Genomic DNA, 24,402 nt, shown 5'->3' on the forward strand with positions numbered 1-24,402 from the left:
ACAGCAGAGAAAAGACAGGGAGAGAAAGAAGGGTTGAAGGGGTGGGGGGTGTTTTTGTGCATTGTGTGAAATGTGATCATGTCCTGGAGCTGCTCAGACAGCTGGGAAGTTCCCCTGCCCCTGGCTTCCAGCTGGGAACACTCTGCGGAGACACCAGGGCTGCAGACCATATACTTCCCTGGTTAACCCTTCGTGTGCTGCCACTGCTGTGGAGGAGTTGTAAATGACGACACTGGACACCTCGGAACTTAAGTCACATTTATTGATTTTAGCCAGTATGACTACCTTTACACAGACATACCACCTCTCTACTGGAAAACAAACAAAACACTTTTGTAGGATTAGTTCAGCAGTAATACATCAGACTTAACTCTTGTCTTTTCTTTTCTTTTTTCGCAGTTTTTTTTTTTTTACACCCTGACAAGTTTACATGTTTGTTTTCAATTCTGTGTAAAGGTCCCATGACTGAGAAACATGCATATGACATTTAGCTGTAATCAATATGCCACTAATCATAATGCACATTATTGATAAGAATACAGTACTGCATGACAATTCAAATAAATACCAACATACAGGTGAAGTCGTTATTTCATATAAAGATATCAAACTCTCATTATGGATCAATACTGAAACACAATATGACAATATAAAGTTTGCACAGCTAATTTTATTATCACAATGCTATCGCTTCCAGCAAACAGAAAACTTTTTCTTTTTTAAATGTAAAACTGTATCTGAATTGCACTTTATTTTTTAGCTTCTTGTCCGTATTGGTAACTTTAACGCCTCAACAAACAAGCATTGGCTTATCATGGCACTATTCAAGCTTGTTGATGCTCATTTTGTTTTCTGTTTCCTGAAAACATAATGCTCAAAGATGATGTAAAAAAAAAATTCAAGAATAATAATAATAATAAAAAAAACCCAACAAACAAACCTCAAATTGGACAAAAAGAAAGATAAAATGCGCTCTCTGCACATTTTTTCAACAATACTATTGATATCACATTACCTTCACCAAACAAAGCTAGAGATACGTAGATGTTTCCAATAGTACACTGATCTACCCCAACACTTTACAGATGCTTGGAGCATTTTGTTCAATAACAGGAGGCCAAAGGGATTTCTTTTGGTTCCCAAAGTTTGATAAAAAAAACAACCTTTTCTTAATACCCCTGAATTTATTGAGTGGATCACTGACCCGCAGAATTCAATACAATTTCAGTTTCATTGAGCTAATTTCAAAACTATCTCACTCATGCAGAAAGGGTGGACATTCCCTTTGCACTTATTGCTGCTCACAGTCATTTTGAACCCAAAGTCCTCACCTATAAAAAAAAAAAAAGAAAACATAAAACGCTAGTCTAAGATTCTCCCTTGAAACAATGAAAGGCACTACTGGTCAGAAACGAAGAACTAAACAAACCAAAAAACAAAACCCCGGCGCTCGCATTGGGAGCGCCATGGCCCGAATTACACCTTTCTCAGTGACGGCTTGTCTTCTTTCCGAGTCTTGATTCTTTTCAATCTAAATGGTGTACCAAGATTTGGCACGATAAACGAAGAGAGAATGAAACAATTCCAATTTGGAATTTAATCGTCGCACTTGCAGAGAATTCTGAAAGTCAGTGATCCCGCTTCAGTGGAACGCCCTCGGTAAGAAGCTAGGAAAAGCATATCACGTCACTCAAATTTTTCCCAAAACACAACTTACCTATTCGAGTCAGAGCGTTGTCAAGTTTCATTGTGTTATTTTGAACTATTCCTAGGAATAATAAATACATGAAAAAACCCCAGAATTTGATCACCCTGGATTTTTTGTATAGAACATGGCAGTAGAACAAACATAAAAGAAAACAGCATAACATATGATGTAACAAAACAATTTAAGAATGATTATTTGATGGATAAAATCTTGAGGATGAAGTCGTAATAGTAGGTCTGTGGTTTGTGAAGCCCTTACTGGAGTAAATAGTCTCTTAAAATCAGGTGATTCAGGAGGACGTATAATCCTATAGTCTTACAACCTGTACTGAATAACTCACAAACCATAGTACTACCACGCTTTCCTATAGGTTAATAATAGTCTGTTATAATCCTATATAATGAAAGTGCACAGATTAAGAAAACAATAAACTAAAACAACAACAACAAAAAGCTTGTTGATTGACATAGAGAAAAAAAACCCCATCTCCCCTGGTTAGCCAATCACAAACACTGGTTCAGAATATCAATCAGTTCCACTGAACTTGTGAGAAATTGGCTTCCAGCAGCAGCACGCACAAATGAGACCAAGTGTAATATGCATCACGTTTTAGTGTTCAAAAGGAAAAGGAAGGACAGCTGATTTGACTTAAAAATCTGTGTTTTCATTTTGCAGGTTTTTCTTTTTTTTTTTTTTTTTTTGCTGTGGCGGCTATTTTTTGTCTTCAAGTCCAAATAGCCTATAGTGCTAACTCTTTTCGGCGAACTCAATCAGCTGCGAGAAAGGACCTTGTGTCGGTACGTCATCATCCGCGCAGAGCTACTGTAATTTACTGCAAAATGGAGAGACAAACAAATGATCAGCGTTAGCATTATTGGTCAATTTTAGAGCGACTGTTAACATGGTCAGCAGCTGAGTCCACACAGACGGGTAAACGGCGGCTGTAGTTAGTCAAAGCAACAGAAGCCGATGTTAGGAGCCCTGAGGCAGCTGATGTTATGTCAGGAGCTTTTCTGTCATATCAACATCATATTTCTGAGGAGCTGATGTGAAAGCACATTCACCACAAGTTATCCTGTGCGTGCAGTTAGGAAGCCAATGACTCACGAGTACCATGACCTTTCATTCAAAGGACAGAGTTGAAGCCACATCCCACCACCCTGGTTGAAGGAGAGGGGTCTTTCTCATATGCCATGCAAGTTAATGAAAAATGGGTTATGGGTTTGACATGCAGGCTTACAAGAAATCAGAAACTTGATGCATCATGTGTCGTAAAACTTAAAGGTGGAGTGGGAGGAGCCTGCAAGCAGAGGTAGGAGGAGCTTTTTCGGTGGCATGCTGTTATGACACCAGCTAAGCCAGACATTGATTTCAAATTAGACGGAGCAAAGTGGGAATTCATCTATCTAAGGAGAGGGGATTCTAGTTAAAACCACATCCTGGGGTCTATCTACTGCTCAGTGATTCCACTGCGCCTGTACAAGGGGAAGGGTTAGGGGCTCAACTAATTTGAATCAATGTCCTCTGGTTGATTGAGCAACTAGTTTTCTGTTTTTGTTTTTTTTTTAATTCTTCCTCCAAAAATTAACAGGAGTTTCTCCCCTCAGGAAACTCCTGGACTCATTTCTCCACAGTATAAGAGTCAGCTCTCAGCCAGACATCTGGCTTTCCTCACCAGCATGTCTAGCTTTCTTATCTCCTCTCTCAGGAGCTGGTTTACAACAAGAGTAGTTCTCCTTCTGCTACTCCTCAAACCTTTTCTCTGTCAGCGCATAGAAACAGAATATATCGCACTTGTAAGTTAAGTGAATCTCAAACGTAAGAGTGATTGACCTCTAAGGAGGTTTGCTTCTTTTTTTTTTTCTTTTCCCCTAACGTGTACGATAGCCTTGTCTCCATGCTGTGTGCTGCGCCTTATGGATGCACATTCAAGCAGGGTTGACTGCTGACGTTGTTCCGTCTTCGGAGGAATAAATGAACTCCCCTCTTCACATCTGAGAGGAAGGAATACTGTAGTAGGATCCTGCAAGATTATAACCTGAACATGATCATATTAAGAATATAGAGTATAATATATAGCTTAGTAGTAGTAGAAAAGTCATAATTTGAGAAATCTTGCAGGATTTCCTCACATCAACCCTGCTTTTAGCATCATAAAGCTAACGTGTCTATGATCCACAAGCAATACATGGATTTATTAAACACAAGCCCCACTGATATTTTTTCCTATTTGCGTAATGCTAGCTTGGCGAGGGGTTAAAGCTATTGTGGATACTAAAACAGTACGTTGCTTTTGTCCTCACACACACCATACAACAAAAAAAAGAAATAAGCAACCCTCCATCTGCAAAGCTTCAAAACATAATACACACATGAGGGCCCTTTCACTTCAACGCTGATGTACACACAGGCAAAAGAAAAAAAAAAGAAAAAAATCAGGAACACAACATACGTGAGGACATTACCTGACAAAAATTATTCAGAGGGCAATTTTCCCAACAATTCCTCATTCTAGTTAAAGGGTGAGTGGTGATGCTGGGGGAGCAAGCTGCTGACAATCTACAAGAGAGAAGGTCGTTATGGCGACCGAGCGACAAGACACAGATTAGAGACATGAGGAAAGGGTTTTCAGCCACATTACCACACAGAAATTATCTGAGCAATCTCCCGCAAATAGAGAAGGGAGGCAGAGGATGAGGGGAGAGAAGGAAAAAGAACAGTGTTAGCTCAAGATGAGACACAAGGACAGGGCTTTACATCAACAGATAGATAAATATATCAAGTGTTTGAGTCGACAGGCACTTTTGCCAAGCGGTCGGTTGGTTTTGTTTGTAGATTTATTGTCTGGATGTTGGTGCCTTTTTGATTTGTGCTCTTCTAGGATTTACTCCACATTTAAAAAATCTTCTTCGATCAAAACTATATTGTATCTCTGTTCACAGTTATCATTATATCCATTTTTAACAGAAGTAGGAACCTGAGGCACCTATGCTGAAGTGCACTTAATTTGGGTATGGAGATCGATTTGTCCAACTTTCTTTCTCTTTTATAATATGGCTCTGAAAGAATCCATCGCAACAAAATGGGTCACATGGAATAGATAGCCCTCCTGTATCTCACCAAACACCAAATAACTCCTCTTTTCTTTTTTTTTTTTTTTTACAATGTAGAGCCCTGTAGTACATGAGTTTGTCTTGTACCACACACCCGACAACAGAAAAAACAGTTAAAAAGCTCATAAGCGTTTTTAGCTGCAAAGCCATGCGATTCTACTGACCCTATTGTATTGGTGTGCTAGCATCACAGCTTTAAAATGATCCTGAAATAAACACCTGTGGTCACAGGTGCTCCTTTTCTGCCCGAACAATTCCATCATAAAACCCACTTCCGAGTTTTTGAATTTCTGTGTAGAATCACACTGTGCTCCCCTAGCAAGAAAGCAGGGGGAGATTGCATATTTTAGTTCCTTTTTCTTCTTGTAAACATTAAAGAGTGACCTGATTAGACAGTGGGCTGCTGGACACAGGTCAGTCCTGGGGGGACCAGGACGAAGAGGCAAGGGAGAGAAGGGGGGCTTTTTTTTTTTCAAAGGAGCACCAATGCCGACAGACGAGCCGAAGAGCAGAGGATGTCATATTTAGTTACAAGACTGTCAGATTGACATCCTCTTTACAAGTCCCCACCCCCACAATGTGTTACTGTTACCAGGCAATACACTCAGGGGGCCAGAACAAACAAGCACAGAAGCTGCCACCTTTTACATCATACGTACAGCACCATGACAGCGGAAAGAATAGACACTCCATAATATCCACAAAACCCCCAATATAACCGGGGCCTTATAATCCACATGCCATATATGTCTACTACAGTCCAAACGTCTAGTGCACACTGTACATACATCTGCATTCCCCTAAGCGTTTACACTAGCACACACAAGCAGCCGGTTAGTCACACAGCAGTCCCTAGAGGAGCGCAGGCTGGCCGGGGAGCTAAGCGAGCGAGTGGGGCTCTTTAACACTAAGGCAGGGAGGGTTTGGCCCGTAGGCCCCCTCCCCTCTGTACACAGCAGTCCCTTGCAAACTTCTCAGCCGCCTCAGTCGCAGTAGATCTTGTACTTCTCGCTGCAAAAGACCACAGGGCCTCCCATGATGCCATTGGGAACAGCATTGTTGTGCTCCGGTCGGCCGGAGCCAGAGCAGGTGAGACTCTGACTTACGTGGGGGTTGTTGGCGGTGCCACTGGCCGCCTTGCTGCGGGCCTTAGCCCGGCCGGCGTTGCCTCCCCGGCGGGTCTGCTCGTGGTCAAACTCCAGGTCCTCCAGGCGCTGTGTCAGGGCCAGTTTCTGCTGGATAGCCATCCGCAGCAGCGAGTTGAGGGTCTTCTTCTCATCCTCTGCTGCAGCGAGCTGCCTCTGCATCTCATCCAGCTGGGTCACATACTCGTCACAACTGCAAGACACACAGAGAGAAAGCTGTAGAGTCAGGCATGTATGCGTTCACTTCACACTAGCACCATCACACCACCAGTGTCATACCACCAGGGGGCACTGCCACTTCCAATAACACAGAACACTCTTTGACTCAATGGAGAAAAGAATTTGTTGGCTTTTTAAAAAAATTATTTGTATTAAAGCTAAGAACAAAACTATGATCCTCACACACATCTCTGCTGCATGTTTATGATAGTGACACCGACACTCAGGAAGACTAAAACCTCTGAGATTAAAGCACTTTGATCATGACCCTTCCCCTGGTTGCACAGTGTTTTTGCCACCACCAGGTGGAGCCGTTGGGCCACACAGTGCAGGCGTGATACCTCAGGAGAGCTCCTGCATTATTAACTTAAGATTTCATCAGCCATCTCAGGGCCCTAGAGCAAAGATCACAACCTAAAATGTTTGTCATTTCACCATCAAAATCTCATTTTGAGTTTCTTGAGTAATAAACTCTGTCTCTGCTGCCATCATTTGGGAATGTCTGTCTGAGTACTGCAACTCCCTCCTTCAGAAATGGTAAAACTCCACATTTCAAAACAAATTTGGACCGTTAAATTTCTTTTAATTCTTTAGACACATTATTACATGCAAATCCATGCTCTTGGTGGGGGTTTATATGGCAGCCGCTACAGGTAAGACATCTCGGTGTACTCTCATCCGAGTGTAGCTTACAGCTTCTCTGAATAATAAGAGGAGCGTATGTGTGGTGGAAGTTAAGAATAGATCACACACACAAAGGATGAAAGCATTAACCTCGGGGTGACTGAGAAGATCCTTCCTGCGTCACCTGCGGAACAGACTGAGGAGGGGAGTCAGAGAGGAGAGAAAAAGGAGGAATGCCCTTTATTGCTCTGAGCTGTGGCTGGTAACACCTGATCTCCACTTTTCCAGCTGGAGTGAGACTGTATCACTTCTGTGCGTCTCTTCCATCTCCAGTATGTGTGCGAAACAGCAGACAATGTGGAATCCGTCTACCTGCCTCTCCATTTTACTGGGTGCTGCAGTGCGGCATTATCACCTGTCTCCATGTGCCCTTGTAGACATGTACGTGTGTGTGTGTTTGTGTGTGTAAGACCGGACAAATATAAAACTGGGTCACCAAAAGGGGATTTTGAGGTGGATTTGGGGGGGGGGGGGGGGGGGGGGGGGGGGGGGTCATATCTCTACGCTCCATCTGCTGTCAATGCTCACCTTTCATTTTCATGCTTTTCTCCTACACCAACCTTTTTTGCTTTTCACTACATTGCAGTCTCATTCATCTCTCTCTCTTTCAATCACACCCTCTCTCCTGGCTCTTATCTTGCCTCTCAAGCTTTTTTTTCCCCCCTGCATTGCTTTCTTGCTGCTGTCTGCGTCTGTCACTTTCTCTCTCCCCATCTCGTTCATCCTTACTTTCTGTGTTGCTGACAAAGCAATACGAGCGAGGTCTGTCAGTAATGACTGACACACCTCTACGAAGGGAGGGGATTGGATATGTTGGTAAGCATCGTCTTATACTCCAACTGTGCGGCACCAAAACGGTTCACACATAATTTCACTGGCGGGTAGCCTCACCCTGCTCCCTTTTATCTATCTGGTATTAAAGTATTTACTTCTTTTGGAAACGCCCCAACCTGTGGTGACAGTATGCAACTCTTGTAGCCACTGAGAAACCACAAGAATGTAGAAATCTTGTTTATGTCATGTAATTCATCCATTGTATTCCAACGTTTGCTAACGATTTTCCCAGTAAGCATGTGAGATGTGTGATTGTTTGGTCAGGTTAGTGACTGCCTGAACTGCTGCAGGGTAAAAACAAACCAAAAGAACTATCTCCACCTTAGATATATTTTACTGTATGAGTCATAAAATTATATTTCTTTCAATATAAGCAGAAATATCTGTTAACAAGATGAGATTATTTGACCCATTTCCCAAGAAAATCAACTTCTATATTCGGGTGTTATTTCATGATAGTTGTCATGGCAGTCTGTCTTGTTTCAAAGATAAAGGACACTTATTTTTAGAAAATTACTCTAAGAAGGCAAACTGCATTAGGAACAAGCTATAGTGTCTAAACCCACCTGGAAATGAAGTTCTTGTTTTATTAAAAATAACGTCTTGAAGGCAGAATCTGGGATGAAAAAAACATGACTAACCACAGATGTTTTTGTTATGTGTGGCGCTGCACGTGGTTGTGCGCCCTGTGAACCCTGGCCTTGCCAGACCACCATACAGACACCCCCTCTTGTTTATGCAGTTTGATTCCCAGTGGGACACACACCCAGACAATAGGGATCAGTGCTGCTTCATTAAACTCACTATAAGACTGATGGGGCGACCCAGGAGGAGGGGTGCTGGTGTGCCTTCAGACGGCTCAGCCAGTTTTGCATGGGGGGTGAGAGGGCGTGCATTTTTCCCGGGAAAAAAACAGAGAAGTCTATACTAAAGACTGAAGGGATACAATAGGAGTCTTTTTGGTGTGCTGATGGGGTGTGGTGGCACAATGGCTGAGGGGGGCCGGGAGGCGGCTGCTGGCCTTTTGAGGATGAACAGTCGTCATATTCACTTTGACAAACAGGCACTTGATCCGCATCTCGCTGCGATGATTAACCGCAGCCAGTGGCATTTATGGCTGCACCGGGGAACCCCAACTATTGCAACATTCATGTACACACACACACACACACACACACACACACACACACACACACACACACACACACACACACACACACACACACACACACACACACACACACACACACACACACACACAACCTCCTCCACTGTGGTCTTGTTTGGAGCTTGATTGGTCATGGTGGGAGGGATATTAGAGAGACAGCAGGGAGGAGGAGGTAAGAGGAGAATGGAAAGGAACAATGATAGAGACAGAACACAACTAAGAAGAGAACAGCTGGATGACTGAGGGTGTATGTTTGAGGAGAAAACGTGACTCCGGCTAATGGTTGGACTGTTAATCAAAACGAGCAGGAGCTGAGAGCATGTCGAGGCATGTCTGAGGAATGTCAGAGGCAGGATCTTACTGTTAACATGACACCAGAGATTGCAGCTGGAGAGGCACACACACGTACACACAGGAACACAAAGAGAGGTGCGCACACGCACACACACTTGAAAAACATGAAACTCTCACAGAACGAAACAGACTTTAAAAATCTCAAGTAACTCTCGTGTATAAAGGCAGGCGCAGGCTGAGATCACACAAAAACCTACGCATTGTTCAAAATCCCACTCTTCCCCTTTGTCAAAGACCACACCATTAGTATCTGAGAGTTTTCCACATCTCAGAAATCCACCTTTACAAACTTTGTCTGAGTGGTGATTACCATGAAAAAAAAAGAAAAAGAATACTGTCAAATTAGGCTTCTGTAGTGGGCTTTAACTGAAAGCCTGCCCCCTTCCTCTCTTTCTTTTCCAGATGACTAGAGAACCGGGTGTTTGGTGATGAGGAAGGACGGAAAGGTGGGGGTGCTGGTGGTGGTTACAAAAGCGGGGGGCAGTGTGGGAAACTTCTCTCAGGCGAGTCCCCCCAGCCTCTCAAAGAGTTCCCTGACCCAACTCTGCACCGTATAGGACACAATTTACATACCAATACATGAATCCCATAAGCACACTGAATGTAACTCATGTATAGGCTCCAGAGAAGTGACAGACTTCTGGGGTTGGAGACTCAAGAACATCGTCATGAGGGGAGGAGTTTTTGAGCAGGAGGACGAAAACACAGGCCATAAACAACAAGCTCTAATGTGTTGTCAATATCTTAAGCCTCTCCAGCAAAAGAGGCTTAAGGGAAACAGACACTTCACAATGGCTCTGCTTCTTCACGGTATATGTGATCTCACACTTTCACTACACTGCTATAACAGTGACAAGTGAGACAACTCACGGGCCCTTCGAGTGAAAAAAAAAAAAATTAAAGTCATTAGTGGGAGTAAGATCTGGTTCTGTTAGCCCTGGCTGCCTTTGGTCCATATAGTTTAGCATTACACCTACATCCTGTAACCATCTGGCTCTGCAGTGCGCCAAAAAGCCACAGAGAGCAGACAGAGGAGTTCTCCTCCTGTGGCTAATTGATTAGCCACTGCAGGTATATGGAGTTACTTCAGCAAGCACACTTCACTTAGGTATTGAATTACTGTATGTGTAAGCAGAGTGGTGCTGAGCTGCCCACACATTCCCTGCAACCCCTGTAACCTTCATTCTATAATACCGTCCCCACCCTCCTCCTCCTCCTCCTCCTCTCCTCCTCCTCCTCCTCCTCCTCCTCCTCCTCCACCTCTCCTCCCTCTGCTCAGCTTGAGCTTTGCTGTGGATGGCGGAGGATTCTTAAATGCAGATGGGAAAGACTGTCCCAGCATCTCAGCGCACCCATCTGGACCAGAGCTGATATTTACAGGACAAGTGGGTATCCACGTGTTAAAAGAAAAATTCCCCATCAACAGGAAAAGGCAACTCAGAAAGTGAGTTGTGCATCCACATCCATAAAAATCACATCTAATATTACATATAAGTCCCTGTACAAGTGCACTGTACCACTCATCTTTTTACCTTTCTCAATATTTATGCACATGCATGAATAAACAAAGAAAACAAGCTGTGCACGAGCACTTAGTCTACTATGTGTTTAGGGGTGAATGTGTAATCCTGACCAAGCTGAGGTGGGATTATGCACAGAACCTTTGACCGGCTTCTCTCAGGAATCAGAAAAGATTAGTGTGTACGCCCATCTGATACACACACGCAGACACACACACACACACACATATTACATACACACACTGGTCAAAAACAGTACTTAAGTGACATATTTAAATGATACCGGGATTAGATACCTTCTGTGCTCTATAGTCAGTGTCAATGCCGCTTGAATCCCTTCCTGGCCGTGATTCTCCAAAACAGCCAGCATAAGGTAAATGTGGATTATATTATGATGGTGATCTTATCTTTATCTTACCTGCTTATATGTGTGTATGGTCTTTGTATGGTGCATGTGCAGTAGTTTTAAGAATAGCACAAAGTCTTCTATGTTAGCACGGCCTCTTCAAGCTAGTCTATAGTAGCACAGCACACAGGCACATTTGGGATTCACGCCAGACCATGTGGGAAAACAACAAAGACTGCTTATGTAGCAATTTCTTCCGGAAATACTAAGCGGGGAAACCTTTTGTGGTGTTTTTGAGGTTTGAAAGTTACGTCAGAGGAATGCTTGTGGGTCCTGAGAGGCTCAGGTGGCGGTATGTTCCTTACCGTGTGGCAAACATGGCCCGGAGAGAGGAGAAGGTGGCGGCGTCTTCCTTCAGGGCTTTGAGCTCATTCCTCAGCTTCATCATGGTCTCGGTCACCATGGCCTTTTCGTTCTCGTACTTGCTCTTCAGATTGGTCAGAGCAACTTCAGCTGTCTGTGGGTGGACAAGAGGAACAAAAGGGTCAGAGCAGCTGGAAAACGACGGGGGTGTATTTCCTGTCCCAACCAGTCTACCTCTGTTAATATGGACCATATGACCTTTTTTTTTTTTTTTTCTGTCACATGTGAGTCATTAAGGTAGCCATGTGTCCTGTTTTAAGCTGTTATTGTTAGGTGCCGTTTTAAAAACCATAGGTGTGTGATTAATGAGGGGCTTTCATGTTTGTGTTCTGATGGTCACTGAGTAACCACACACATACTTTAAAGGGCTACCAGAGCAACTGCATACACACTCTGTCTGTGGGTTATGGTTCTTTGTGCTTTGGAGGGCTGTTCTTCAATCCTAAACACACAGTTACTCTGGGCAGCTGGCACCATAAGACCACTGTCTCCACCAGTGTTTGTTACTGATCTTGTCTACAACACATTTGCAGCAACAGCTGAATAGACCCGAAATAGCCGACCACTTTTATCTTCTGTTTCTGTCTATCAAGGGGAAACTGGCAAATGTTTGGTCGCGATGCCAAGTTAGTGAAAAGATGTATTTGACTGTATTAAAGACAAAAACAGAGCAACGGACCTGCTTGTTGGCCTTGAGGACAGTCCTCAGGGTTGCAATCTGCTCCCTCTTGGTGCTGAGCAGGGATTTCAGTTTGAGGATCTCCTCCATGCAGGCCTCCTTGTCCTTGTCGGCCACAGTGCCGAGCTCCAGAGAGGCCACCCTCTGGCGTGAAAGCTCGGTGGTGCGGTCCACGGCCAGCTGCAGGTGCTTGATCTGGTCCCTGATGATGGCCACCAGATTGTAGATGTTCATCGGCTCGCGGCGGTGGTCGGACACGGGAGAAGGCAGGGAGGAAACCGGCGACGGGACTCCGTCGCTCAGGTCGGTCTTACCAGGCTCGGGGAACAGGCCCTTGGTGAGCAGGATGGGAGAGCGACGGCCACGGCCCTCGGGGCTGCTGCGGCCGCCCTTACCTTCCTTGTAGAAGTCGAGCATGACACGGTTGGGTGTCTCGTTGTTGCACATGCAGACGTGGTTGTAGAGGGTGGCCAGCTCCTCACTGAAGGTGACTAGCTCGTCCTGTGCCACGCTCAGGCTGCCTTGGGACTCGCCTGCCACGTCACTCAACTGAGGACGCACAAAGAAAAACGCATGATTTAGCCACGCTTTTGTCTCGCGGAGTTAAAACACCAAAAACAACATCGAGAGCCTTGAGAAGAGAATCTCACCTTGCGCAGCTCCTTCTCTAGCTTGGCCTTCTGTTCTCTCTCTGCCTGACTCGTCTTCTCCAAAGTCGACAGCTTCTCTCCCAGCGTGGTGACATCGTTCTCCAGACGGGTGCGCTCCTCATCGTAACGTGACTGACAGGCCTGGTATTCTGTTTTCAGAGTCTTCAGCTCCTCCTTCAGCTCTCCTGCCTCGGACACAGCAACCTAGCAAGGCAAGATCAATCACAAATTAAACCCCAAATTACCTGTCGAGTTAAAGCTCAATCTGACTTTTTGTGCTGTCAATTTTTCAACTACAACAACCTTACCTTGTATTTGCACTCCAGGATCTCAGGTCCGTTGATGTCCACCTCGTAGTAGTCTCCGTCTTCGTGGCTATCGCGTTCTTTCTCGTTGTCCAGGGCAGACTGGCGCTCCTTGCTGGCCTGGAGCTTGCGGATGGCGTTGAGGTTCTCCGTGAGGCGGTTGACCTTCTCCTGATGCTCTGACAGAGCGCCGTTAGCTTGCTCGAGCTGCTTCTGAGAGTCCTGCAGGGTGGACAGCAGGTTGACCTTCTCGCGCTCCATCTGAGGAGAGATGAGGACGACACAAAGAACGATGACATGCCAGGTCATCACATCTTGTCTGTACTGTACTCTCTGCTTGACTTACAAACGTGTAATTTCACACTTTATTTTCTTGGTCACTTGATAGTGTGAAGGACTCTTGCTTTGGACTTAACAGATCAAATTAAATCAGTGGATTATCTGTCATGTGGTAACTCTACCCACTATCAGGCTTGTGCTGCCACGGTATGTGAGGCTCGCTGCCCAGTATCCCAGCATCAGAGTCGGGACGACCTTGGCAATTTGCTGGCCTCAGTTCAGCTCAGTGCTGGCAGAGATGCTGGGTGGGTCGTCTTACACGCATGCAAACGGTTGTGCTGATACGCCCGCTGAGCTATTTCTGACACTGATCTGTAAATAATATAAAAGTATCATGGTCATGCTGATCCGCATGAATTTTTTATTAGTGTAGAATATATAATGATGATTAATCTTGAAAAGAGATGCCGTGCTTAACTAACATGACATGTTGAAGATTTTTTTTCACATTTAAAGAAATGTGATTATCTACTTAAGATACAGCTGACACGGATCTTTTCACATATTTACAAGTGAAGACTATTTGTGACGGTGTGATGCCACATGGATGTTGTTCTAGATTGTCAGGGCAACTAACCAGGCAATAATATCAGAGGAGCGGAAGTCTGGGATTGATCACTGAGGACCAAATCATTAGAAAGATATAAGGTAGGAGAGCAACAGAGTATGGCTGGATGAGTAAAGGAAACTTTTTGTTTCCTATGCTCTGATTCCTGCCGGGAATCTTTGGAATGACTTGGCAGGCGGTATGACACGCTGCTGCCTCATATCAAACACGGGGCTTTGTCACAGCCCGCCAGCTTCACCACTACAATGGTCAGGCTGAGAACCAGAACGGTGCCCATAGCGGGGCAACACTGAGGTAACGTCAAGTTCACACATTAATCCAGCTACCGTGTTTATGTTTGCAGAAGGAGAGATGAAAAAAAAAATATCTTTAATCCCTTAGTCCTCTAAACAATCATTATCCACAGGTTCCCGGTACTTTCTGGTAACCATGGTGCCCAATCAGGCAGATCCCTGGACTCATGGGGTGATGAGCAAGCAGATGGCAGGTCCTCCGGTGCCACCACCCGCTGATCCAAGCCCAGTGGAGCTTTGAGGGTGTGTGTGTGCGCGCGTCTCCCTGGATTAACTTTGCTATAAGGGGATTTAGATCCCTGCAGCAGCCTGGGTCAGGATCTAGACCAAACACTCCACAGACTCCCTCACTCCTTCAGACACACCTTCAGCTTACTCACATACGTAGTGCTGACAGTTTTGAGTTATTCTGTGTTAACTACTGTCAATATGGTTCGGAGGACAGAACACTATTGATAAATCATATTTTCATGAGAAAATAAGCAAAGAAATCTCACCATACTATTCATATCAAGGAAAATCTAGAGGAATATTTGAGGTGCTTTACTTCTTTTGACTCTCACTCGCCTGTTATTGATTCTCTCTTTACTGAATAAACCTAAAGTGAACCCAATCACTGCTGACACGAGTCATTTACATCGCAGTCTGCTCTTCGGTTTGTCGATTCTCTCTTTTCCATAGTGATTAAGAACAAACCTGTATCAGCTGCTGTTTGAGCTTCTGGATCTCCGAGATGTTAAGTTCGCTCAGCAGGTCGTCCACGAGGCTGGGCGCAGGACGGAACAGCTCTTCCTTCTTAGGCGTGGAGACGCGGTTGTCGTCAGTGATGGCGTTGGCCAGTTTGGTGAAGCCGTTCTCATATCCGTTGAGAGCCTCGTCGTTGTTAGGCTCAGTGGCGGTGTCGTCGCTGAACTTGAGGCCATCCAGAGAGATGCTGAGTGGGCTGAGAGAAAACGAGGGGACGAGTGTCATTTAGTGTTTGTTACAGAGGACGCTGAGGCTGCTGAGCGCCTTGTTTGTGTTCTGTTTACCTGTGGTACAGGGTGTCTCCAATGCTCATGTAGTGGGAAAGCTCTTTCCTCAGGGAAGCCTTCAGCTCGCGCTCGGTCTTGATGGTCTCCAGGGCCTCCCCCAGCTGACGTTCAGCGATCTCTTTCAGGCGGATGGCATCCTCCAGCTGGCTGTTCAGGAACTGAGTGTCCTCCTCCAGACGACGGATCTCATGCTTCAAACCCTCAAACTCCACCTGAGCAGAGGAGGAGAAGGAGCCACTTTAAGGAGTTTTGGATTCACAGAGAAATGAATACGGTTAGGTTCAGCTCCAGTTTAAATGGACGGCAAACCAGCTGGATCAAAAAGAATGACATTATTCAAGACAATTTTAAACAGGAATATATCCATTTAATGTCCTTTCTAATTAGCTCTAAGTTGATTGGATTTGGGAAACCTTTTCATAATGGCCGTCTAAGGAGCCGCTCTTGTTTGTTTCATGCCCCTCATGAATAAAGAAAACATAATCCAAAACAATAAAGGCATGTGGAGAATTAACATCTCAAGCATAAAAGCAAGCATCAAATGGAAATATCCTCTGTTGTATGTTTGCAGATGTGTAAAGTAGATTTCTTTCCCCCCTTTCAGCTCATCTGAATAAACCCAGGGAGCGTGTTTTGTAGCACGAAGTGTTAGAATCTCTGATAACTGTTAAAGAGTCTGTCAAACACTTCCATAATCAGACGACAGCCCTGTCTCCAGGCACTGGGAAAAACAAAAGAAGCTGCTTATTTATCTCTTCACTGTGTCAAAGGATGTTTTTATTATCGTAATTGAATCTGAATATTAAAGAGCTGATGCTACTTTTGGCAGTCTAATCAGTGAGGGAGGTGGGGGGGCCTGTGGGGCTGCCGAGATGCTGTAAGACAGCGTACAGTACAAGTGTGTTTTTAAAAAGTACTTGAACGAGAGGCCTGAAGCTATCAGTTTAATTAAGCCTCACTGAAGAGGCTGCATGATGATGACCAGCAGCCAAATTTAACAAGAAGGGAGTGTTCTGCGTTCATTCTTCTACCCTTCCCTCCTCATTTTTATACTCCAGCGTTCTCACCATTCACATGATTCAAACTTTGCACAAACTTTGGAGAGCTGCGGCACCGCTCTCTCCTCACCTGGCTCTGTTTGAGCACGGAGACCTGCTTCTGCAGCGAGATGTTCTCCTCCTCCAGCTCGGTGTAGTCCTGCAGCAGACGAGCCTCCCGGAACTTGTACTCCTTGATGTCATCCCGCAGCTGGTTCCTCTGGAGCTCCACCATCTGGCTGTTCTGCAGCACCAAAGGAGGTTAGACAGGACAGAGGGAGAAGAGGAAGAGCTGTCAGTGACCGCTATTTCAATCTCGTTTGACTGAGTGTGGGAGAGACGATTGATTGGATATTCCTGCTTTACTGTAACTGTTTGTGTCACGTTGGCTCTTTAACATTCTAAATCGTGCGAGATAAGAAATGGCTCCCATCTGGCCAAACCTGCTCTGTGTGTGTGTGTGTGTGTGTGTGTGTGTGTGTGTGTGTGTGTGTGTGTGTGTATGTGTTTGGTGTGTGGGCCCATTCGTGTCTGAGAGTTAGGTGCCAGGTGTCTCTCTGGGCAGTCGGCCCACAAGCGTGCCTGCCTGCCAAATCTGATGGCACAGAAGAGACTGAAGCCTACTTATCTCTCTCGTGGTGCCAGGTCAACGGCCGGGAAGCTCTGTAACAGCCTAATTTTCTAAAGAGGGGATAGATTAGGTTTGATTCTCTGTAAAGGAGGATCCAAGGACTAATCAAAGGAAATTAGGATTGTAGAATTCGGAATATGGAATTCAAATCAATCAGAAATTTTGACCATTTTCAGTTGATGAGTGCTAATATTTTGAGTGTGTCCCTGGCTGATCAGGAAAAGCATAATTATATAAAGGTGAGATAAGTATGAGACGTGTCCTTCCCCCACTTGTAGATACTGAAAGCCAGAAGGATCCGATCAGCCCTGCTGAGCCGCCTGTGTCCAGATTGCCTGATCTATTGCCCTGTTTAACCCTCCATCCTCTTCTTTCCAGGTTTGTCCCTGCCCTCCCGCCCCCTGCTCGCTGGCTCGTCCCAAAACATAAGAGTCCCGCAGGACATTTGGGTGGGTGGGGGGGCGGGGGTGGCATCTCAGCCAGTGAGTCTCAGAGAAACACTGGATAAAAGCTCTAAAGTAAAGGGATACTCGCTAAAGGAGGGGGGGCGTCTCACTCTCTTTGAACCGAATCAATGAACATACGTGTGTGTGTGTGTGTGTGTGTGTTGTGTGTGTGTGTATGTGTGTGTGTGTGAGAGTAATGTGAGGAAGAGGTGGGAAAAGCATGTGAAATAGATCTCTGTGTTCAGCAGTGTCTGAACTGACCTTCAATGTTTACGTGAGCAAGCAAGCATGTAACTTTTAGAGTGTGTGTAGTATGTCAGCAGTATGGTTTGGCTTTGCATATGTGTGTATGTGTGTCTGTGTGTGTGTGTGTGTGTGTGTGTGTGTGTGTGTGTGTGTCTGATACGTGTCCTTCTCTGAGAAGACCTGGCAGAGATAACATAATACCAGAGGGACAATTAGCCCTGCAATCCCTGGCCAGGCGGCCCCTTCCTCTCATGCCGTCACCACGGGGCGCATCACAATCCCTGCTCTCCGATCGTTTCAGCGACCTCAGGAAGTCAATCCTGAGAGGCCTTTTCCCTTTGCACACTTTCTCATATTGGCACTGCCTTGAGGCTGAATGAAGATCAGTAATATTACTCATTGAAATAGAGTAGGTAATGAGCAGGTGGTGACAGGTATCCTGATGGATAGAAACTAGAAGGTCAGTGCTTTGATCCCTTTGCCTGCAATGTGCTCAGAGCCCCCTTGTCACACACTATTCATAATTGAGTACAGCATTACAAAATAATACAGCTTTAGTAATAATGAACAATAATTCATGCTCCAAAATATTTAACTAATGCGACTCAGGAGACTATAACACATCTGTTTTTGTTGCGTTTTCTGTAATTGGTATTTACTCGCCTATTTTAGCTCATTGAGAGAAGAACGCTCTGACAAATACTACGTTGCTAAAATCCCCGCTGATGAAGCGCGCATGCTGCTCGTTTGCTCTGCTAAATTATTAATCACTATGTGCAGAGCCGGGTTGAGGCTGACGTTTGATGGTGCATTAATATTCATCAGGGTTTTGCGCATGTCTAATGAGCGTGGGTGTTTGCTGTACGAAAAGCCGTGATGTTGGTGCATTACTGAATAATGCATGAGCTTACACTACAGATCAGTCCTACCACCAAGCCTGCATACAGTGGTCCTGACTTCTGAGGGAGAACTGAATTAAAGCGCGAGGGGGGGGGGGCTGGAATCAGTCAAAACATTAACAGATTCGGTTACTCTAGCTGTCAAGCTTTGGAGAATTGAACAGCAAAGACGGAATTATTTCATAGAGATTTTTAACATCATCTCATGAGTAGAGTAATCTGTGGTGTTACAGAGCTGTGGCAGCTGGTCGTCCGGGTGGGTCTCTTCCTGGTCAGGGTCATGTGCCTCAGCTGGAGGGTCAGTGCCACTTGGTGCCGATGAATACAGGCCACCGCTGAAACTGATTAAGATCCTCCTGCAAACTGATTACGATGCGTAGCAGGGTTCTGACCTTTCACCTTGTTTCCACATCCTCTGCTACAACTGAACCCCCTCAGAGACTGAAGAGGGCTGGGGGGTGGGGTGGGGTTACGCTGCACTGCTGCCTGACAGAAGTTGATTTGAGTAAATTCATCAGGGGTTGTAGTGACCATGTGCGTTCCTGCTATTAAGTGTAAATTACATTTAATTAGACGTGGGACACATGCTTCTCCTGGGAATGTAAATTGTGATAATGTATGCGTGTGTGTGTGTGTGGCTGGTTAGACACTGGAGTGTGATATTCTAAAGGCCGTCTGAGCTGCCTTTCATGGCCATAGGACTGTGTGTGGTTGGTGATTACCCCCTGCCTGCTGTCACTACAGGTGACGTCTGGACAGCTGCTTGAACACACCCACGCCACACACATACAGACAAATGTGTCACTTACATGCAAAGCGGGTGGCAGTGAAAACACCAGGTTGTACTGCCCTTACTGTAAACTTGCAGGGTAGGTATAGGCTGTTAGATGATTAAAAGCATGTCGGTGTATCTACCTAATAAAACATATCAGCGGCCTTCTGCTCTCATGAAGTCTCTGTTGGTCGTACAGTCCAGGAAAAATGCTACAAGCGCACATTTCTATGGGTCAGAGCTTCTTTCTTTGTATGAACGCTCACTTTCAACTTTAAAGCTTTCTTTTCACTAGTAAACTGCTTTTGACAGCACAGTGGGGCTGAGCCTGCTTAAATCCCACCAAAGCTCTGAGTGAGTTTCTCAATGTGTTTGAGCCGCTATAACCTCTATTTCTATGGCAAATAGCTCCATCACTTAGTGAGCCACAGTGGCAAAGTTTCAGGCTTAACACAAGTGTAGATTAGGAATGTTTTAATGCTTTGTTAAAGTCTCTGCTGATTGATAACTCCACAGAATCCAGCTTGCATTTCTGTAAAATCCATATTTACTTGCCTCTTATTCCCCAGTTTGGTTCCCTAGAAAGTGCTGCCGAGACTTCCATATGGCACAACACTGTATTATTGATATAATAGCACAGACAGACTCAATATATACATATATATGTTTTATCTCCCTTCTACTCTCACTCCACTGACCTCTATCATCCCGCTCACTTTGCACTTAACTAAAATGCACATATACAAGATTTTTTTCCCCTGCAAAGTGCAGAGGGCTCAAAGATGGCAGGACATCGGGTGCCCACAAGCCCAATACCCCCCCCATCTCAGCTCCACTGTCTGATACCACTGACCTCCATTTTGCCATTTCACCCACACTACTACCGCTCTCATTTTTTCAACCCCCACCTCCCCTGTCTCCTCCGAGTGTGACAGTGTGCTGCTTTTAGAGGCCATGTATCAGTCACAGTTGATTTACTTCTTAATACTGAAGCTTCAGTTCCATCATATCTGCCTATCAGATAAGAAGAAAGTGGGCTTGTTCACCTCTGCTGGTAGATCTCTAGTGATATCGTGCTCCAGAGAACACTTTTAGACTTCAGTGAGCTGAAAAAAAACAAACTTTAAATGTCCTGTAAGCCTCTGCAGCACGTCAAGGTCACGTCGGCCCATGTTAAATCTAACTCTACAAGCCAAAAGCATCTCAGGATGACCTTCAGGATAGAGGGGAAGTGAATCACAGATGCAGTACAGAGCTCAAACCCCTCTCAGTATGGCTTTAGACAGAGCAAAGGAATAATGAAGCTCAGGGGCCTATTGCTGCTGTCAGAGCCCAGAAAGTAGGTGAAAGCAGATCTGCTTTTATCCTCCTCTTCTCTGCAAGCGACTGTCGTCCTGTTCAGAGTCCTGCCCAGAGTCCTGCCCAGACTCCATTAGGGAGAGAAAAACACCGTCACACTTTTCAATGAGACAATTAAAAAATAAAAAAAGTGAAATGAACCTTGTGACTGCGTGGCTTCTGGTGAAAAGCCTACAGGGTGAAAGTGTGTCGGCATGCACTTAACAGTGAACTAGTGATTTCGAGGTCACTTTGATGGAAGTGGAGAAATGTGCACGTGAGCATGTTTAAAACCATTAGCTGAAGTCAATGTGCAGTGTGCTGTTTGTGTGTGTGTGTGTGTGTGTGTGTGTGTGTGTGTGTGTGTGTGTGTGTGTGTGTGTGTGTGTGTGTGTGTGTGTGTGTGTGTGTGTGTGTGTGTGTGTGTGTGTGTGCATTCTTGTTTTATCAGGTTTCACTGATCTGGCATGGAAAACCTTTTTGGTGCTGTGAGCCAGGACACATTTTCGGAGCTTTGTTAAAGCTGATCCCAAAAGACAAACAACATCAGGAATAAATGGAAAATCTTCTGTGTCTGCGACAGAGTTCAGGAGACAGCTAGATGGGTGTGTTGGATGCTATGAGCAGATACCTCAGATAACATCTGGAGGCAGATACCTCAGATAACATCTGGAGGGTTTAGAGAAGGTTGTGGGCCATTTATGACAGCAGCAGTAGCAATGAAACTGAAGCAGCAAGTGTCTGTAGAAATTTTTTGCTCATTATATTCCCCTGTCATTTCAGTTTTCAGGGTTTTTTTTCCCATTTCTGTCAAGATTTTTCAACCTTTCCATACTGTCCCTTCCCCACCACCCCCAACTACCACAGGACAGGAGGTGATCTATCTTGGCATTAATGTCACGTAGAAATAATAAGGTGCTCGACATCTACACCCCCAGAGCCCTTTGAGAGTCCTGTTACATTAGCCTCACGTCAGATGATTATAAGAGAACAGAGAGCAACCGGTCTTGGATCCCTTTACGACTCAACTCTGACCTTCCAATAAGCTTCAGTGCGGCAGTGGCGACTGAAATTCTGCTCTCATGTCCATCTCCTGTGCAGCTCCACCGCTGACAAACTGTAGCCTTGTACTCTAATTGCTTCCGATGTCAATAGCAACAATGGCCTTCCTCGCAATGAGCTTAAACCCCTGCCTTCTTCGAACCTTTTAAACTCATCCCATCAATGCAGATACCTTCCTCCTACCTCTCTGTTGTCTGTCAGTTGTTTAATCCAGCCAGTTGAAGCAGCACTCAAATTAAGCTCCAGCCACTGTGTCAATGAGGTGGAAAAAACCAATCATGTCTGACATGTGAATGGCTTCCACATTATGGTGATTGACAAAACCACAATAACCATAACTTATGTCCCTGTGAGGGTAAGATAGTCTGAGCTAGTGAATTATATCAGAGTGATTCTCACATGGAGGGCAGGCAACAGTTACTGTGTCAACACTGCATCATGAATGAAGCAGATGTAGATAGGTAGTACTCTGTTAAAGGCAGAAACATATTACATTTTCTACGAACATGATTGAATAGCGAGACTGAAGTGCCCTGATTAGATTTCTCAGCGTCTCTATCTTCGGCTTTGCTTGACAATTTCCTGAGATGCATGGCGATGGGAATCCCCAATCCTTGTGAGGATAATGGCAGCCATCACTGTGGGCACATTGCTCTCCAGACATGAGATTGGATTTAATGAAGTCATGCCTATTAGAGTACGCCTCCTTACAATGTTACTGGCTCTTTGTGGTGGTTTAATCCTGTAGACTGAATCATAGCAGTGAAATGCGTCTTATCAGTGCTCCCGGCTAACATTCTAGTCTTTGGCATGAGAAACTGCCTGGGAGGTTTAAATGTGTCGCATGTAACCAGCTGAAATGCTGGAGCTAAACGGTGGTGAATGAACTGGCCTGTGCAGAGACAAAAGCCTTTTCACACCGAGTGAAGCTTCCAGATCTGTGGGATTTCAACACTTTCTGTTGATCGATTGCTTTATGAGCAACCCACCGTCAAATTACATCTCCTAAACCTCGTTTCAGCTGTAGTGCAGCCGTGAAAACTGCAGCTTTATTTCAGAGAGGAACCCTGTAAATATGCAGGGCCAAAAAAAAAAAAAAAAAAAAAAAAAAAAAAAACCTCAAAACACAAAAGGCAACAGTTACAGCCCAACTGTCAGTTTCATTCCATGATGAAATTGAGTCATTCAGTCTCCCTCCTGACTCAATTTGATTAGCCATGCTGTCCCGGAAAAGCTGCATCATCCACCATCTGCATTGAATTGACTCTCATTAAGCTTTTCTCCTTCTTTAACGGATTTCAGGCCTCCTTCACTTTCTTTCGCACCATTCTCGTCGTCTCCTAGTGCCCAGCACAACCCCCCACCCCCCCTCCCCTTCCTCTCACAGCCTGAGCTTTTGGGCTAATTTGAAACCCAGGAGACAAAGATCTCTTTCAGCCCTGTCAGTCTGGTCACAATGCCAGCCTCAGTGCCCAAGCTCCCTCCATTTGCCTGCCACACACACTCCTCCTCGCACCCACAGAAGTACCATTAGAAGGGTGTCATTATCTCCCATACATAGGGCAATTTACACTCCAGCCTCTTTTATGTAGCCAATTAGAGCTGGCCGGGGCCCATGGCGTTGCATCAGGGTGGTTATAATGGGAATGGCACCTGCAGAAAGGCCATCATGATGGCCACCAGTGCAAAACCAGTCACACCATATCTGTAGATCAAAGATATGCAGAAAATACTGTATTCCCTTTTCTCTATCGGCTTTCCTCATGTGGGAAATTTAGGAGGCATAATTTCTTTTTTAGACCGTCATTATGTTCAAGTTGTCTCTTGGATGACTGCTGGTAGTTAAATTTCATGTTCAGTTTCAAAAACATGTCTGGTACATCTGGCTTCTATAATGCCCAACTTATACCAACTTATATTCAGAGCTGAGCAGCAGCTGACCTAATTATAGTGGAATTTATATCTTTCTGGAACGTAAGTCGTCGTGAGGGACCAAGTCTTTTTCACTAATCTCCGTAAGAAGCGCCGCTGACATCTGTCTCAAGCAGTGACTCACAGAAAACAGCAGTAATTCCTGCAGCTGTCTGCCAAAGACTTTAGGCTCGAGTCAGGACGGGAGGCCCTTTCTTCCCCCCTACCAATTTCACTGGAATTACCAACTTGACCTGCAAAACAACGGCTAAATCTGCAGTGCGCAAACACGGGGAGATTTGCAATAGTGATGGGATTTACTACTGCAGAGGAAGAGCATTATACAGAGAGGAGGGGAGAGAGAGACCAAAAATCAAATAGACAGAGAAGACCATACGCCTATATTTGATTGTTTAAACAAAACGGCAGTACCAGGGTTTTTTCTTGTTGCTAGGGTGGAGAGGCGTGCTTGGAATGAATATAACGACATTGATCTGTTGTTGGAACCAAAGAATTCCTGCACAAAATGCTGATATGACGCAATGACATAGCTCCTGCCTGGTATGTGATGTGCCGTGCACCTACCTCGAGCTGCAAGTGTCAAATCAAGTTAAATCTAGCATTAGTGGTCTGTTCCTTCTCTCCTCATAAAGCCACACTCTCCAAACAAGTTGCTAC

At 45.0% G+C, this 24,402-nt stretch overlaps 1 protein-coding gene across 5 annotated transcripts in view; it reads right to left on the minus strand.

Annotated features, from left to right (window-relative positions):
- Nucleotides 1-244: 244 nt before the first annotated feature.
- LOC130175087 (protein bicaudal D homolog 2-like) overlaps nucleotides 245-24,402 on the minus strand; it is a 44,181-nt gene continuing 20,023 nt past the window's right edge. Inside the window, exons 3-12 of one of the 5 annotated variants that reach the window (XM_056385379.1) lie at nucleotides 16,511-16,663; nucleotides 15,380-15,594; nucleotides 15,045-15,291; nucleotides 13,152-13,409; nucleotides 12,844-13,047; nucleotides 12,194-12,742; nucleotides 11,457-11,608; nucleotides 5,928-6,159; nucleotides 4,174-4,267; nucleotides 245-2,540 (exon numbers count right to left, since the gene is read on the minus strand). In XM_056385379.1, the coding sequence (XP_056241354.1) occupies nucleotides 4,220-4,267; nucleotides 5,928-6,159; nucleotides 11,457-11,608; nucleotides 12,194-12,742; nucleotides 12,844-13,047; nucleotides 13,152-13,409; nucleotides 15,045-15,291; nucleotides 15,380-15,594; nucleotides 16,511-16,663 (2,058 nt within the window). In that variant the 3' untranslated portion in view covers nucleotides 245-2,540; nucleotides 4,174-4,219. Of the gene's footprint in view, nucleotides 6,160-11,456; nucleotides 11,609-12,193; nucleotides 12,743-12,843; nucleotides 13,048-13,151; nucleotides 13,410-15,044; nucleotides 15,292-15,379; nucleotides 15,595-16,510; nucleotides 16,664-24,402 lie in introns of all 5 variants that reach the window. The other 4 variants (XR_008828693.1, XM_056385380.1, XM_056385377.1 and 1 more) reach the window with 4 other exon arrangements.

This window comes from Seriola aureovittata, chromosome 9 (assembly GCF_021018895.1).
Source record: "Seriola aureovittata isolate HTS-2021-v1 ecotype China chromosome 9, ASM2101889v1, whole genome shotgun sequence".
In the NCBI taxonomy this organism is placed as follows: domain Eukaryota; kingdom Metazoa; phylum Chordata; class Actinopteri; order Carangiformes; family Carangidae; genus Seriola; species Seriola aureovittata.